General features: G+C 35.9%; 1 protein-coding gene across 1 annotated transcript; it reads right to left on the bottom strand.

Moving 5' to 3' along the window:
- Positions 1-115: 115 nt before the first annotated feature.
- LOC149729999 (uncharacterized) lies at positions 116-14069 on the bottom strand. Its single transcript, XM_089886590.1, has 31 exons — positions 13934-14069; positions 13516-13571; positions 13021-13146; positions 12203-12319; positions 11749-11910; positions 11374-11459; positions 11033-11118; positions 10700-10802; positions 10395-10566; positions 9944-10102; positions 9142-9336; positions 8740-8904; positions 8370-8503; positions 8002-8134; positions 7561-7755; positions 7136-7269; positions 6589-6769; positions 6154-6284; positions 5790-5970; positions 5256-5386; positions 4862-5039; positions 4410-4550; positions 4135-4223; positions 3703-3805; positions 3285-3404; positions 2845-2961; positions 2423-2569; positions 1546-2110; positions 1191-1282; positions 755-913; positions 116-385 (listed from the first exon to the last, which is right to left on the bottom strand). The coding sequence occupies exons 1-31, from the start codon at positions 13945-13947 to the stop codon at positions 225-227; spliced, it is 4533 nt and encodes a 1510-aa protein (XP_089742716.1). The 5' UTR covers positions 13948-14069; the 3' UTR covers positions 116-224.
- Positions 14070-17524: the final 3455 nt, after the last annotated feature.

The raw sequence follows: 17524 nt of genomic DNA, 5'->3' as shown, positions 1-17524 counted from the left end.
CACTTTTCGTGACTTTAGTTGATAGTGACAACTCGCATGCAAACACGTACTAACCAGGTTTCGTTTTATGAGTTGTAAAACTGTGCTGTGAGAAATTACAAATAAAACAGCTACATTTGGTGCTATAGAAAACTTTATTGACGAGAAAATTGCAAAATATGTGTTGTGCTACATGCTGTGGGAACACTAGTCAAAAAGAAAGAAATTATACTTGGCAACACTGTTTAAACTATTGCTGGTCGGCAGAATCTACATGTCTTTGCACAGTTCGCACGCACGAACGAAACGTATGGCGCAGAAGCGACCAAGCCCAGATTCGATTGAGTGCAATAAGCCGTCTGTTGCGCACAATACGTTTCCGCGTACAGGACATTATCTTCACAAGCTAAAAAAAATATATATATTGTTAATGAAAATGGAAATATACAAAAGATTACACATAGCTTTTAGTTCTCTCCGAAAAAGATAGCAAATTAAAAAAAAGACCAATCTCTTGAAAAAAGATAAAGTCCCTTTATAAAAGATAACGAAAATCATATTATAAATAAAAGAGGAGAATCAACAGCAAAACAACAATATAATGGTCATATGGTTATAAAACACGCTATGGATAAAACTTGTGGAAAAAGAGGCAGTTAAAAAGCGTGGCTGTTAAACAAAATGCCACGTTTTTAAAGTCGCGTACCGGGGCAACGACAGTCGTTATAACACGTGCGTAATCGAAAAGAAAATCAACGTTATGTTATCTGTTTACCTGGTAGGATTATTGGGAATGCGTTCAAATACTCGCAGCATGCACGTCTGCAGTAAAGGTTCATATAAGTCGTGTATGACGTACACCAGGTAATGATGGAAAGGCAGTGCGGTTGATGCATATTCGGGACGTGAAGATTCACCAAACCCGAGCAACGGTCTGTAGAAACAAGTCAGAAAGGAGTTTATAATTATGAATGAATGTAACTTTTGTACGCCGGCGTGGCGGGGCAGCGATAGCCGTTATAACAATGGTGTTCTGTTTAATGTAATTATACGTTATTATAGCTCATACGAGTTATTCTCGTGATAAACTGTAGGAAGTTTAAACCGTAGAAAAACATTTTTTTTTCTATACTCCGCTGGCAAATTAGTTAATTTATTTAACGTTATTCCGCATGACTTACATATTACATCATTGTTTAAGATAGTCTTACCTTGCTGAGCACAAGATGCAAGATTACATGTATTCTCATTAGTTGTTAAACCTTCGCAACCAACATCACCGGGCATACCATTGTCACACAATCTAAAAGAAAAATATTCTTTTTAAATTAAATAAGTTATTAAACAAATTACAACTTTATCATCTATACAATCGTTAGTTCCAAGCCTCGAAGAGTATAAAGCCTTAAACTCAACTACCCAAGCAATGCGTCATAAGATAATAGATCACTTATCTTTACAGTTCACATTGTTTAGTTAAACCAGCTACAACAATTTACAGTAAAACGTGCCAGACAAACTTGTAATAATCTATGTGAAGACATAAAACCGGCAAATCCCACAAACCTGGTTCGAACCTTTACACCACCACCGCAGGTGACATTACATTCACCCCATGGTCCCCAAGGCTGCCACGCAACGACGCATTCGCCCAAATTACACGGATCAACTTTCACTTCCCCTCCTTCGCAACCGGGACCACCGATATCACCACCGTTGCAAACGCGACTTGAAGTGATTGTACCGTTTCCACAAGTAGCAGAGCACGTACCAACTGCAACGAAAGGACCCCAAACTCCAGGACAAGGATCGCTTTGACATGACTCGATCTGAAAATCCAGATCGCCATCGACGACGTCTGTACATCCTGGTCCACCAACTACACCACCTACGCATTGCCTTTCTCTCCTCCTTTGCCCTTGACCGCACGACGCTGGACAATCTGGCCAGCTAGCCCAGTCTCCCCACCTTCCGGGGCAAACATCCACACCACAGCCTTGTGTTTGGTTAGTTAACACGCCGAACTCATCTCCTGGACATTCGATTCCGCTTGGGCACTCCCGTGTTCGATATTGATTCCCTCCGTCGCAGCTCACAGTACATTGAGACCACATAGACCACTGTGTGAAGCCTGAATTACGAAGATGGATGATTAAAAACTGTTACGTATTTATCACCGCGTAAAAGGTTGTTATGCAGGATTTTTAAACGCGGTGCCCGCCTACACGTTACGTCGTATGTAACTTTGTGGCCAACTGTTTTTTCTCTTTTATGGGGTCTATTTGGATTTCGACTACTCATTTGTCACTATCGGATTGGAGCAATAAACATCCATTGTGTTTCAGGAGACAAATAAACAATGGTAGCAGCATTTAACATCTATTATCTTTTAAGTCAATGCGAGCACTTACGCTCAATGTGAAACAAATAAATATCCCGATACCTGAACAGGATTGAACGTTGCACGATCTAGTTTGAGTTGGTGAACCTTTACAGCCACGTCCAGATAAGTTCCGACAAGATCTCGTACGAACTTGTGCCCCACCACCACAAGTAAACGTACAAGTGGACCAAGCACCCCATGCTTCATCTGAAATAAATTGTTTCGATTTTGTATAAATGTAAATATCTTGATAAAAATTGACGTCTTTTCCACGTATGTCGTAAAGTTACTAATACAGTATCCGAATATCCTGAGCGTGTTTTATAGAATTCACAACGGTCTAATAATGTCATACGGATTGGGTTTTATAATAATTCTCGCCCAAAATATGTTTTTAACTCACATACCAAGTTCCAGGTCATACTGGTACAAAGAGAAAATAACATGATATAATTTCTAGAAGAAATAAAAATGTTACTCACGGCAAAAGTTGCATGCAACTGGGCAATTATTAAATGCGTAATCAAGAAAGTTGTAGCAGAAGCTAGTGAAAGATGTGACATATCCTGCACAGTTTGCCATTGCACCATCAACACAATCTAAAAAATAAAATATATTAATGTATTCGGTCGATCAGATGGTAAGCTATACCAAAAACTCTCATAAAAATGAATTACGAATTGTATGAGATAGCTCAAAGTGGGCCAGAGGTCTGTAATGGTGATGCTATATGGATCAAATAGTACCATTGATGTACATTTTACAATGGTTAAAAATGACATCAGTGGGGTTGTTTAGAATTTAACTTTACTTCACACAAATTGATTCTATCTTTTTCATGCCTATGCTTCAAAAACCTTTATTTTTTCCCCAAACCAATGAACTTTAGTCTCATATTTCCCCACAGTATTAGGTACATTACCTGGACATGGTGTCTCATTACAAGTTGATACCATAGTTGCTGCATTACTGGGACATTCAGCACTGCCTATGCTTCCTCCATTACAAGATCTTGATTTTGTTCTTGTTCCTCCAGAACAAGCTATAAAAGTGTTGGCATAAAATGAACTTAACATTGCTGTGTTACAGTGCTTCTTAACAAATCGGTTCCACTTGATTTGTTTGGTCACATACTAGTTATACTGTAGTAGTTCACAAAGCCATTTAACAGTTAGTATAAAGCAAAGGTAGAGTTCAGTCACATTAATATTTAACAATAACATTACTGAAAAAGAATTTAAAAAATATTTCTTTTTCTAATCATGTAAAATGTGATTAAATTTCCCATAGTGAAACACAATTCTACCAAACAAGCTCCTAATGCATTGTATTCGACTTACTTCTATCACATTCTCCCCATGTTCCCCAAGAAGCCCATTCTATTAGACATTCCACACCACATGTTGTGTTTATGAAAGATGGTCCACTACAAGTTCCACCACCCTGTTCAGGGTAAAAAAAAGCATTAATGCATTTGTTACTTTACACACAATTTAATAGAAACAATTTAGTTTAATAAATATTTATGATGAATATTTTTCAGGCAGCTATCTTTAAAGTAATATTTTAAAATAATTTTAAACACAAATCTGTTCAGTAACTTAACCTAGTAGTTAAAATATCCAACAAAGAAGAAATTTCACAGTAAAGCTACATTAATGTTTGTTTATAACATAACATAAATTTTGGTTCTCTCTTTAAAAACAGTGCATAAAATCAAATTAATTAAAACATCAAACAGAAAGAAATTAACAGCAGAACGAAATATTTACCAAACACTGGCGACTTCTAGTCTTATACCCGTGCAAGCCACAAGATTTAGAGCAAGGGGTAAATGGCGTCCAAGCTGTCCATTCGCCAACTGTGACAAAATGTTTAAATGTAGTTCATGCTATTTTTACACTTTTTCATATTACTCAAGCATTAAAACAATGAAATAAACTGTATACAGCTTTCAGAAATAAACCTATATTGAAAAAAGTTAAATAACTCGTAATGCGTAAAGAGGATTAAAGCACCTTAAGAAATATTAAAGGTTTTCACTTACCACACACAGTGTCTAAACAGTTTTCAGTTTCAGTAAGTCCATCATTGCAGCTTCCCCTTGTACAATTCCTATGTCTTGTTTTGGTTCCTGGACCACAAGTAATACTGCATTCACTCCATGGTGACCAATCTGTGTACTCTCCTGTAAAATATGAAATTAAATTAAGCTTGTATGTTAAGACAGGGTATGGTTTCAAATTCATTTTCACTTAAAATCATTTAATTTGAGCCAAAACTACACAGTTAGACAAAAACATCTTTTCAACTAGTCCGCACTATGAATGTTACAAGCAGATTATGTTCTGTAGTTTTTATTTACTCCGATATTCATAAAGAAAACTATTCACTATTACAAAACCAAATAATGTGCTAATAAAAAATACAGTAAACATCTTTATAATGCTTTGAATATCAAAAACATCTTTGTGTAAGTTCATAAACCATTGTACATACCAGGACATGGGCTTCTTTGACAATTTATCACTTTAGTGTTACTGCCTTCACAATTTGTGAGACTGTTTTCGTTCAAGCAAATACGAACGGCTTGTTTTGTGCCGCTTCCACAAGTAGCAGAACAAGAGGTCCAGCCAGACCAGTCGCTCCATGAGGCACAATCGAATACGTTGCAAGACTTTAAGATTAAATATAAATCAATAATCTTAATATACTTACGGTGTAAAAGTATCAAAGGAATTGGTGAAAATTTTGCATCAAAATATTAAAAAAATAATAAAATGGGTAAATGTAAGAATTTGCAGAAATATTGTAACACATACAAATAGAGTGGTTTATTTAGAAATTGCAGAATAGTTTTAAATAATTGATAAACACACAATGTGTAACACACCTGGTGGTTCACTGTGTCCCCCACACAACCGTCTTGTCCTACATTTCCATTCTCGCAAGTTCTGGTTCTGCTTTTGTGGCCACCCCCGCAAGAAGCATTGCATGCACTCCAACTTGTATATTCAGTGAAAACTATAAGATAATTTAGATCAGTGAAAATAAATATGAAAGGAAAGCAAAAGAAAAATTTGGTGTAAAATCAATGATCTTTGAAACTAAACATTGAAATTTGATCGAACTATTTTATAAATAGGAATCTCTACGTAGTTAAAACATGCCAAAGTCATTGTGTGTTTAGGCCAATAATATAGTGATATTTTATGGTTCATTTAGCATGAGTAAATAATATTAAAACACAAAAGACTTTAGTGGAAAAGATAAAAAATAACATACAAAGTTACATTCATAACAAATCATAAGCTGGTGTGAGGTCTATGTAATATTAATCAGTGTAATAGGATAAAAAAGGGCCATTAATTTATTTATTTAACTTGAGTCTTATATTTAAAAATTAAAAGTTGAACTGTTTACTTACAGGGACATCCATGGACACTGCATGCTTTGCTACCACTGATCTGACCAATACAACCCTGGTCACCAATGACACCATCAATACATGTTCGTTCCCTTACAGTAGTTCCATTATTACAAGACCTTGAACATTCCGCCCATGGACTCCATTCAGAAAAGTGAGGACAACTGTGTGTGTTGCATGACTGAAAAAAATGTATGTTTATTAACTTAGTTCAAAAAAGTTTTTTTTTGTAATATTAAAACACATTTTATGATATTGCTTAAAATTTGCTGCAAAATTTTTGCTAATGTTTTTTAGTTATTAAGTTACATTTCCTCTAATAAGTCCAATCGTAAATTTAAGTAGTTTTAGACCAGTCACTTACCATCGTCATGCTAGCATCTCCATCACATCCACCATCTCCAATATTTCCATTGTTACAGTTTCGACTCCGGGTCTTGGTACCACTGGCACAAGATTTACTGCATTGGTTGAATGCAGACCATGGCGCCCAAGCTGTAACAACAACAACACACATTAAAACAGTGATTGGGTATACACAACTCCAAAAGTTACTTGAACGTCTGAATAAAGTCATACCATAAAGCCATGCATAACTGTTATACATACTGAAAAGCGAAATTATTTAATGTTTTAACAAAAAACTTTGTATTAACACCCAATTAGAAGTGTATATGAAACAGAACACTGTTTTAAAATAAGTGTGTTGTCGCTGCCATGCCATGCGAGAATAAATAAAATTTATTTTTAATCAAATAGGATTAAAAGATTTTCAACTGCAAATTAAAGCAAATATTACATGGACAATCGTCAGTTTGACATAGTTGATATTTTGTATCACTTCCAGGGCAACCCCTATCTCCCACAGTACCCCCAGTACATTGTCGGGAAGCTGTTTGTCTTCCACCATTGCAGGACAAGGAGCAAGTAGACCAAGGGGACCACTGTTCCCAAGTGCCACATAGTTGTTCATTGCAAGCCTGTAAAGATAAACCATGCTAATAAACAGATTTTTGACTGTTACATTTTCGTAGCACCAGATCCTTACTGTATTTCTTTGCACAAGTATGAGTCAATTCTATGATTAACAGATTAGGGTCAGATTCACAGAATTTATTACAGTTAAGCTTAAAAATTGTTTAAATTTTATAGGGTATGTGTTGAAACATGCTTACCGTGCTATAAACAAGCACAGAAAGATGTGGCATGGTGTATTGGTACAACAAGCAAAGTTTTAAACAATGACCAAATAATCAATGTCACTTATTTACCTTTGCAAATAACACATGTGTCTTACTGCATACACCTTAAAGATCATACAAAATAAATAAGTTTAATCTTCTTACCTCTGTCTCAGTTGCTTCTTGAGGAGGACATCCAATATCTCCAATCTCCCCATCCATACATGGGCGAGATCTTTCTCTTGTTCCTCCACCACACGACACACTACAACTCTGCCATGCACCAAAACGTCCCCAACCTAATAAAAAAAAATATAAATAAATTTCATCCTAAAAATTATCTCCGCAGTAAATCAAAGCTTTAAAAATCATTTGGTTAAAATTTTAATCTCTCTAAATTATCCCCTTTAAAACATTATACCAGAAAAATTTCCAACAATACTATCATTACAATAAGAAAACTGTAAAACAGATATAACATATTGGTAACCCTAATACAGTATCAGTCTTCACATCTTACTCTGTAATAAAAGTAGTATCTTTTAAAGTCATAATGTTGCCAACAAGAAAAGACATTTTAAACTACTCACGTGGGCACATCTGTGTTTCACATGATCTTGTTTGTGTTGCATCCCCATCACATTCAACCGTTCCACCATGTTGATTACAAGTTCTGGTGCCCATTTGAGTACCACCCCCACAAGTTCTTGAACAAACTGACCATACCCATTGGTTCCATGTTGGACATTGTAAAGTGCTGCAAGATTCAGATTTGGCAGCACTCCCTATAGAATTTAAACGTACAAATGGGGTGTTACATTTGTATTAATGATAGTAATTATCTTGTTATGACCATTTTTGTTTTATACACTATCTAAAACATGTTTTTACATTTTTTAAGAAAGTCCATGTGAGAGAATTTTCTTACATACAAAACAATCGGGCAAAACCATAACCAAATTTATTCCTAAACTGAAGTTACACAAACGGTGTTGTTTTTAAGAAAAATTGTATCATCATATTATTCTTACCACTACAAGGGTTCGATGTCCCCATAGTGTTACATGTCCTTGTAGCCGTTCTTGTTCCTCCACCACATTGAGCTGTACAAGTTGACCACCCACTCCATACAGACCATGTTGGACAGTCATTGGTATTACAAGGCTGAAAATCAGGCTAGCTTAAAAAATAAGAAGAATCTCTCACTCACAGAAGCAATTACTCACATAAAAATTAAAAAAGTAAAATAAAAATATAATATTTTTCTAATGTGGACACCTAAATCTATGTTGTGTTTAATTTGATAAAACTAATAAGATAAAGTTTATACATTGCGTTTTAGGACTTTATTTGAAACATAAAAACAGACAAATCCAAGCTATTTTAACCAAATCTTCACCTCTGTTGCATTTGCACCAGATGCTTCACATCCAACATCACCAATGTTCCCATTAAGACATGGCCTACTTCTCATTCTCTCTCCTGCTCCACAATTTGCATCACATGGCCCCCATGCTGCCCAAACTCCCCAACCTGTGTTCAAAGTAATACACCTCAAGACATGTCTACATGGGTATATTGGAAAATATTGTCAATAATTATATTATAGTCAATAATTATATTGAAAATATAGTCAATAATTTGTACTACTAAAAATGGCAATCATACTAAAAGCTGTTATCTTGTGATAAAATTTATATCAAAAGAAAAATATTTTCAGGTGATTTTTTTCGCTAATTTTGTTAATTTATGCGACTTAGTATTCTTACTTGGACAGAGTTGAGTGTTACAGCTCTGCGTTTCCAAGTCATTTCCCCGGCAACCAGGTCCTCCAGCTGTGCCTGATACACAAGTCCGTCTTCGAATGTGAGATCCAGTGCCGCATGTTTGTGTGCATAACTGCCAACTTGCCCATTGTGTCCAACCCGCACCTCCTATCAATTTAACATAAGATTTAAATGATTTCACAGCAGTAGCAACTGTGGTGATACAACTAATCCTTCTCACTATGCAGTGAAAAATCTTATCTATATATAAGTTTGTAAAGTAAAACAGTGACCTAAAACCATATAGAGTAAACAATAAGGAGTATAAATATTAAAAAAACTTTGTAACCTTTTCTGATGAACAAGCTTAGTGATAATCTTATATTAAATTAATTCACCACTAACCTCCTGGAGTGCATCTCCTGTTCTTGTTAAATTGAATATTTGTTTTCGTGTTTATCCATTCTTCATACATTTCAACTTTAGTGTACACACCATAGTAGTTGGGACTCGCACAACCCTTTCCATAAGACACAACACCAGCAATGTACCAAGAACATGAGTCACAACGTTGACAAACTAATGGACCACCAGAGTCACCTTGCAAAAGAAAATATAGTTGCTTTATAAAGTAATGAACCGAACACATGGTCACTTATATGAGAATAATCTTTGGGTACACTGATCTTAAAGTAAAATATAATTAATGTTAACCTAATTCAGACAGAAATACAGAATCTAGGTCAATATATATATCTGTAAAAAATACATGTAAGAGCAAAAGATCAAAGTAGAGAACTATGCAATAATTACACAAAATTTCGATAAAACCATGTTATTATGAGATTTAAGTCAAGATGGTTGATAGTATCTACATAGACTGTAAGATAATGAGACTAATTAAGCAGCAGTGGGTGCACTATTATCAACATATGAACCACATAAAAGTCAGGAGACATAATTATATATAATGAATTATCTAAACCACAAAACTCTAAAAGAGGGTTACCACTTGTTAATTCTTTTTCATTATTTTTGGCGCAACTATTATACTATATATTAGCGAAAAAAGATTCTTTTAAATTCTGCGACAGATGCTATTGGGACTTTTAGCACAACTGTTACAATTTTGCCCTTTTAGAAAAGGTAACCTCAACAAAAATTGTAAGTGTAACTTTAAGATTATGTGTCCAAACACTCCACCTACCTTGACATGCATCCCTTCCACCTCCTCTATAACCAGCACATAACATCTTCTGTGTATCAATTGGATACTGTGTGGAGTTGTATGACCTTGCACATGTATTAATATCAACAATGGGGAGTTGAACCTCTCTGAGAATTTTTGCAGCTGGTCCTCTGTACGCTGTGATAATACAATATTTGTAATATCAATATTGTAACATGAGGATAAATATGAGAACTAATATAAAATAAACGAAACTTCACCGAATGAACATTTGAGATTTACCCTTAAAGGCATTATTTTGCAACAGTTTCTATAAAGAGATGACCTCTTTTAAATTAAGATTTTTAAACACAGCTAATAAAGTTGAAATTTTAAACTGTGTATGTTGTGTAGCCAATAAAACTTAAAAATATTGTTCTTTAATTTAACTATTGAGCAGATATTTACTTTATGATTTGGAATATCCTACCTGTTGTACCATACCCTGTAACCCAACATCTAGCTCCTGGTGGTGGGACTTCCCCGTTTGGTAGACACACTTTGCTTATAAATGGACCAGAGACAACAGGGCTGCTGACACGAAGCAATGCAATATCATTGTACGGGAACCTGTTCTTGTCCCATTGCTCATGCAATATCAACTAAAAAGAATATACACTTTTAGAATGGTCATTAAACATTTGGTGGCAGATTTGACTTTTCAGAAACTTATCTTAAATCGAAAAAGATTTTCCTATGTTAACAACCACAAAAGTAATTAGGAGACAGAATTACCTGAGTAGCATCACGAATTTGAACATGCGGTTCTTGTGCTTGAGTGGCATAAGGATTTAAACGACCAAAATACATTTTAACTGTTGTGCTGGCTGTGGCTGTTCTGTAAACACGTTAAAAGTTTCATTAATACTGTAATGTTCCCAAAATTTAATTATGTTACTATTCTTGATTTAATCAAGTAAGGTTAAAAGTCTTGTCAAACCCATAAAATCCCCTAAAAACACCAATTATCTAGACTAATTTACAACAAATGAAACAGTAAAAGTCATTTTTCAATAATATAAACAGATTTAATTCTTTACAAACAAATAGTTAAAATGTTTAACAAACCTAAAGCAATGAGCCGCAGTGAGTACCCAATTCTCATCAATCAATGTACCTCCACATAATGTAGAACCATCAATAAGTATGTAGACCTAGATATATGCAACAAAACTTACCTATAGGATAGTATAATATGAATAAAACATGGTAGTCTTATAAAAATAATTCGTTAAAAAAATCTTTGGGGTGAAATAAAATACTTAAATAATGTTACTATTCTAAACCATAACGAACTTGCGGTTCGTGAAAATGCGAGAGCAAGTAGGATTGGACAGTTGTATTATGATTTTATGACTGTATTTACTAATAGACCAATAGACCACTGAAGTTACGTAAAACCAATGTACCATCCACGGCCAACCTCCGAGAAAGCCAGATTTACCGCCGACAATGCGTTCGTCTGCAGCTGATGCGTCTCTACCACATGTGGATCCTGTAGAAAGAATTAAATTTGTGCGTATAATAAAATACGGCGATGACAACTTTAAAATATAGATTGGGGTTTAATAAATAAACCACCACAACACATATAGCATCGGAGTACGTGTACGCAAGGAAATCAAACCGCTATTTTACAAACACTAAAGTTACAGCGACCTTCGCTTCGGAGGAAAACTATAAAAGGTGCAATCCCTATAGGATATACACCCTGGTGTAAATTTTTTCAAGCAATATGACGAAAAAATATCTTTTACGCGTTCATATCGACTCGCCGCAATTACCTATTTCCTGCTGGCAACAAGTACCACTTTGATAGCGGTTGTTTTGCCCACTAATGGCACGACATGACTGATTTGAACATTGAAAATTTCCTCTTAAATTGACGCAATACGGAATGCTCGGGTTCGGGCATGGGAAGTCCATAGTTGCGCACTCATCAACGTCTGAAATAGAAACATTTCGGATAAAATCTAGCACAGTTCAACGCAATTTCCATGTCTGCGGGCAATTGCAAAACCACAGCTTAAGATGTGTCATAATGTGAAGTACGTGTCAATTGTAAATGATTTTAAAGCTTCTTAACCGTCTGCTACACCGCATGCTGAACTATTAAATAATTATATTGCCCCGTTGGTTTTCTGTTTGAAATCAAACACGTATCGTAATACTCCAGCTACAAACCAAGTTAAATGCGGTATTCCAAGATCCAAGCAAACTTTTCTATAAGGCCTATACCTGTGCAGTTTTTCCCGTTGCTTGCAAGCTCATAACCAGGATGGCAACTGCATTGAATCACGTCGTTGTTAATGTGGCAAAGATGCTCGCATTCTCCGTTATTGGAACCACACCTCACTGAAAGAAAGACATAATCAAATTATAATATATATATATTGTAGGGTGGGGGAAGACGGGACACCTTTAGCCCATAATATTCAACTATCCTGATCGTGTTTCAAACAATTAACAACGGTCTATGGGAGCTGCGAGGATATGGTTTTATATTTATTTAAATGTTTTTTTTTGTTTACTACCAAATGTAACGAGAAAATAAAATAAATGAATGTCCCATCTTCCCCCATCCTAATATAAATGTATAGATTTTTATAACACTCTATTCTTTATTTGGTTAAGAGACGTGAACATGGGAAATGAGCAATACTCTGAAGTGATTTTTACAGAAAAATCGAAAACATTAGTTCCTTTTCACATGGCGATGATGTGTGATCACTGAATTCATTCCCATAAACTTAACGTATTCACCGCTTGTGCGCACTTTAGGCCACATATGACCTAAATCCCAAGCCTTCGATGAGTAAACCTCACCCTGAAAAAGTATTACAGTAGGGTGGGGAAGATGGGACACCTTTAGCACATGATATCCAAATATCCGGATCGTCTTTTAAACAATTAACAACGGTCTAGGAGAGTCGTGAGGATACGGTTTTATAATTCTTTGCATTTTCTTTGTTTGCTACCAAATTGAGCGAGAAAATAAAATGAAAAGGTGTCCCATCTTCCCCCCACCTATTATATAAAACACTGAGAATACTCACCGCTTGATCCGCCTGTACTCGGGCATGAACCACATACGTTGGGACAGTTTGTCCTCATGCTGGCCGCATAACGAGCATTGGTGCAGAAGTGTGCAAAAGATTGACACCAGGATTGGTCGGTACATGCTAAAGGGTAATGTGTAATGTGTTAGATCTAAATTGGGTAAGCACAACTAAGAACATATTTTAACCAGCACGTAATATAAGCACATATTGAAATTCATTTTTGCAGCTAAAACACGAATACTGGATTAATAATTAAATTCGTTAATGTGTTTCTGTAGATTGTGTAAAGTAAGTGATATATTTCAACAGTATAGGAATAGTTGGAACAAAACGCTCTGTAGAAAATAACACGGAAAAAGTTCTGACTTTATACGTTTCCCTCCATGCTAAAACAAACAGCGTGAACAAACCCGAAAACAATAATTCCTATCGCGAAGTTATACTTTGTTACGTCCTAATTAATACAAGTTAAGAAGGAACTCGTCTCACCTTGGGCTTCTGCTCTGTGAAGGTGAAGAGAGCATAACAAAACCACCGTTATTAACCTGCGCAGTGTTGATATCAAATGATTAAAGTTGACGATTAAAAAGATTTTAAAATTATCAAATAAAACCAAGTTAATTTTGTAAGAAAAGGTAAAGTTATTTTATCTGTACGACGTTAAGGTTAAAAACAAACCAATACAGTAATCGAGTCATAAAAAAGAAGTAATAAGTATGTGGAACGTTGTTATTTAACTTTGCTATGATATGGAGGTGTCAAATTGACAGTGTAATAATAAACCACATGTACTATATTAACACAAGCATAAACTATAACAGTACAATCCTCCCTATAATTGATTATCTTTAGCTAATTAAATTCGATTAATACAAGACACAAATAATAATGATAATTTTTGGCATACCTGATAGATAACATCTCTGGAACAACTTAGTCGAACCTTTCAGATAAAATAAATTTATATAAGCAGCTATAGCTTAAACTGCTAGTTACAGTTTCTTAAGATAAAGCAGTATTCTGTCTGTTTTGGTGTGTCTGCTCCTGCAACAGAAAAAATAAAGCTCGAATAGAAAAAGTTCACGTATCCCTAATAAGCAAAATACACGGTTTATAATGAGGTAATTAATTAAAGATAAGTAATTGGAACAAGTATATGCCAATAGACATGTCGCTCGTGGAACTAAATTTAACCTTATAACTGTTCGTTTATTTACAGTCTGGAGACAGTAACGCTTTCTTTTCGGTTTTCTTTTGACCTTTTGTCGTTTTCTGTCATTTTTTTAAAATACTGCACCAACACAGCGACACAGCGGCTCTAGCAATTGGGGCTTAATGCTACTTTTTCAAGTTAGTTAGAAAATTTTACTTTTCTCTGAAACCCTGTTTACTATTCACTTGATACGAGTTAACTTCTCACAGACCTAATTAGACGCAGGATCGGCGCCCGAAGCGCTGCGTTTTCGCCGCCCGTTCGATGACAGTGCTTTGCACCGCCATCTTACTAAAATAAATCAGGTTTCTGACGTAGGTAGCTGGCGTGACGTCAGCAAAGTTTCGAGCGGTTTACTGCAAGAAGTTCGAGCTTTCAAAATACGCAATTCGTTCTTATAATACGCAATTCTGTATATGTCGAAAACATGGAAATGGAAAGACGTTAAGATCGTGACCGAAAAACTATAATTAAACCTTAATTAGGGATACTTTCCAATTTCGGCGGCAATTTTCACAAGACCAACGTCATTACTTAAAACTGAGATTCAAAATAAACTAAACCCACAGTTTTTAAATTCCGCTACGTTTTCGTAAGACGAATCACTGTTTTAAAGATCACAGTATTAGTCAATGTATATGTTTTCCAGTTAAAACCGCAAGAGACAAGTTTGCACCTTTGGAATAGTCGGTACAACTACACAGCCGGTTTAGACAGTTCTGACTCACCCCAGTTCTCAGTCTAGTTCTATTTTAATAACGTTGCCAGGGGTTTTGAGTCACTTTCTATACAACGTTCATCCTGCAACGCCGAGGTGAATTTAAGGAACTCTAAAAACGTCAATCTTCTATTTCTGTCATATCAATTCGGAAGTATACACAAAATGATGCGGTCTTTTAAAACGAGTCTATTATCGCAACAAACCACCTCATGACATGTTGACGTCATAGCGCGTGGTCGGCGGCCCTATGACGTCACAATGTATGGCGATGAATTGTCGACGTCAACAAACGATTTGGTCTGATGTAAACAAAAGGCGTAAATCGTCGATATGGTTGTTTCCGCTATATCTCATTAAAATCGCCTTCGGGGAAATATTTCCCAAACAACCTGAGGCCCGGAAAAACTGTGTACGAAGTAGTCAGAAACGCTTTATTAAAATTAAAGTCACGTATATGGGTTTGGAAGTCCCGCATTATGCGTTGTAAGCTGAACCTATGTGTATCGTTGTGGTAACATGGCCTTTAGGTATGTCTAGGCTGCTCTCTGGCGCCCTGTGGAGGATGAAGTCGTATGCAGACCGGGTTAGCTTTGTTCCATAATTAAAAAGAGAGATAATATGCGAACGTATTTGAAGAATTGTAGAATTTAATGCCATATACGCATACAATTGCACTTGAAGGCACAACTTTTCACGGACGATTTTGGAGTTGGATTATACAGAGGACATTTTGTTGTAGATTTTACACTGATGGGCATTTGTATTTATATTACAAGCCATGTAGGTTCTTTATTTAGGCAAATTATTTCAACCTTTACGAAAGAAATTACAAATTTTAAGGGCTTACCATTATGTCAGCATTTCACCTCTTGCTTTGACAGGTTTAACCATTTCCACAAGATGGCGCCCTGGAGCTGCTTTTGTTGATCAGTACAGAGAAGATAGTTCTTGCTAACTACTGAAGCAGCATGTAACAGGATCAATCCGATGTGTGAGCCATACAGGCAGATCTGATGAAAACATTATTATGTAGTGTAAAGCCTATGAAAATACTCGAGCATACCATACACCTGCTTCTCCTAAAAGGCGTAATCATATTTTGTGAAGTTGTACAGCACTTGGTGGCATACAGAGTAGTGGCGTGAAAAGCGTTTGTTTATTTCAAAACTTCTTATTGTCAATTTACGCTTTACCGGGTTAGTTTTAGAAACTTTAACTGCTGTGTCAGTACATATGCAATAAAAGCACATTATTCTTGCTTTTGTGTACCGCTAGACGGCGCTATTGTACAAGAGATGAGTCAACCGTTTCGTTCGTGTTGTCAATGTGAGTTTGCATAAGATAACAGACAGCAAGGTGGCGATAAAAAGATTTAAAGATTCTTCGTGACGATAATTTTACTTTGAAGCATCCCCTTTGTTTTGTAAGAAAGTTTGCATCAAGATGAGAATCTTTAAATTGAAAACCTGATTCGAAATCATATGACAATATTGTCCTATTACCTTCTTCAATCAATAGGTCGACAGTGCGTCGGGGTTGTGGCTTACATGTCCACGGTGACAATTTTATCAGGATCCCGTTTACATGTACACCTCTTACGTTGCAATCAAGGAGAAATCGAAGTCCTGCGAGAGTCAGATCTTTTCACATGGGTGTTTGTTGACAGCTAATTTCCTGAAAAATAACAAAGCTTTGTTTTAGACCTCGATAGATCGTGAGAGGTTTTGTTTGTACCGCATTCCCCCATTACTCATACCCGGACACGCAAACTAGTACAACGTGCGACTCTATAACGTCAACCTTGTTAAATTAGGGACCATTTCAAATAAACCGTGGGTGGTGTAACTGATAAGGAAGTTTTTATGGAGAATTACTTCAAATTGGCGATGATATCAGGGGTGATATTCCGGTAGACATAAAACTACGCCTTGAATTGTTTAAATCGTAATAAGCAAATCGTTAGGACATTATGTAGTCATTTAAATTAAGTTGTAGGTTATACATACCTCAAAATGATGTCAGTTGTAAGGATAGTTCCGAGCATTTTTTTCTACTGAGGCGGACGGGAGAACTTTTTCGTTGACCGCACCCGAATCTAGAGTCGTTTGAATCATGCTTCTTGCAAATAGTTTGCATGTTCCATATATTCAATATGCTGATCACACACATACTGAACTGTTGAATGCCAAAAAGGAATCTCCGGACATCTTCCTAAAACAAGATTAATATTATCGCATGCTATATCGGGAATTTGACTTTAATTACTTCTTATATTAACGCAAGATAATGGCTGCAGTCGTACCACCCGGGCATCTCCGTTAGATCGAGATTTCATGCCACATACTTGTTAAGATCTTACGTCATGATTAGAAATGTTAAATAAAACTTTGGAGTCGCTGGTTCGAAGTAAGAAACCTAAATTGAAACTATTTTTGGTTAGGTCAACAAAGTGCGGCAATGTTTATGGACATATCAGCACATGCGGATACTTGCAGGCAGAGAAACCGGTTTTTATTTACCATCATGATAATGAGTCTTAGTTGGCAACACCTTTTCAAAGAATG

Source organism: Ciona robusta, chromosome 10, assembly GCF_009617815.1.
Source record: "Ciona robusta chromosome 10, ASM961781v2".
Lineage (NCBI taxonomy): Eukaryota > Metazoa > Chordata > Ascidiacea > Phlebobranchia > Cionidae > Ciona > Ciona robusta.
The sequence above is the reverse complement of the archived record's forward strand: the minus strand, read 5'-3'. Positions and strand labels throughout refer to the sequence as shown.

Coding starts and splice junctions, on each gene's coding strand:
- LOC149729999 (XM_089886590.1), bottom strand. Junction 3,806..4,134: donor CTAGAAGTCGCCAGTGTTTG/GTAAATATTTCG, acceptor TACCCTGAACAG/GGTGGTGGAACTTGTAGTGG. Junction 2,962..3,284: donor TAATGAGACACCATGTCCAG/GTAATGTACCTA, acceptor TTTATTTTTTAG/ATTGTGTTGATGGTGCAATG.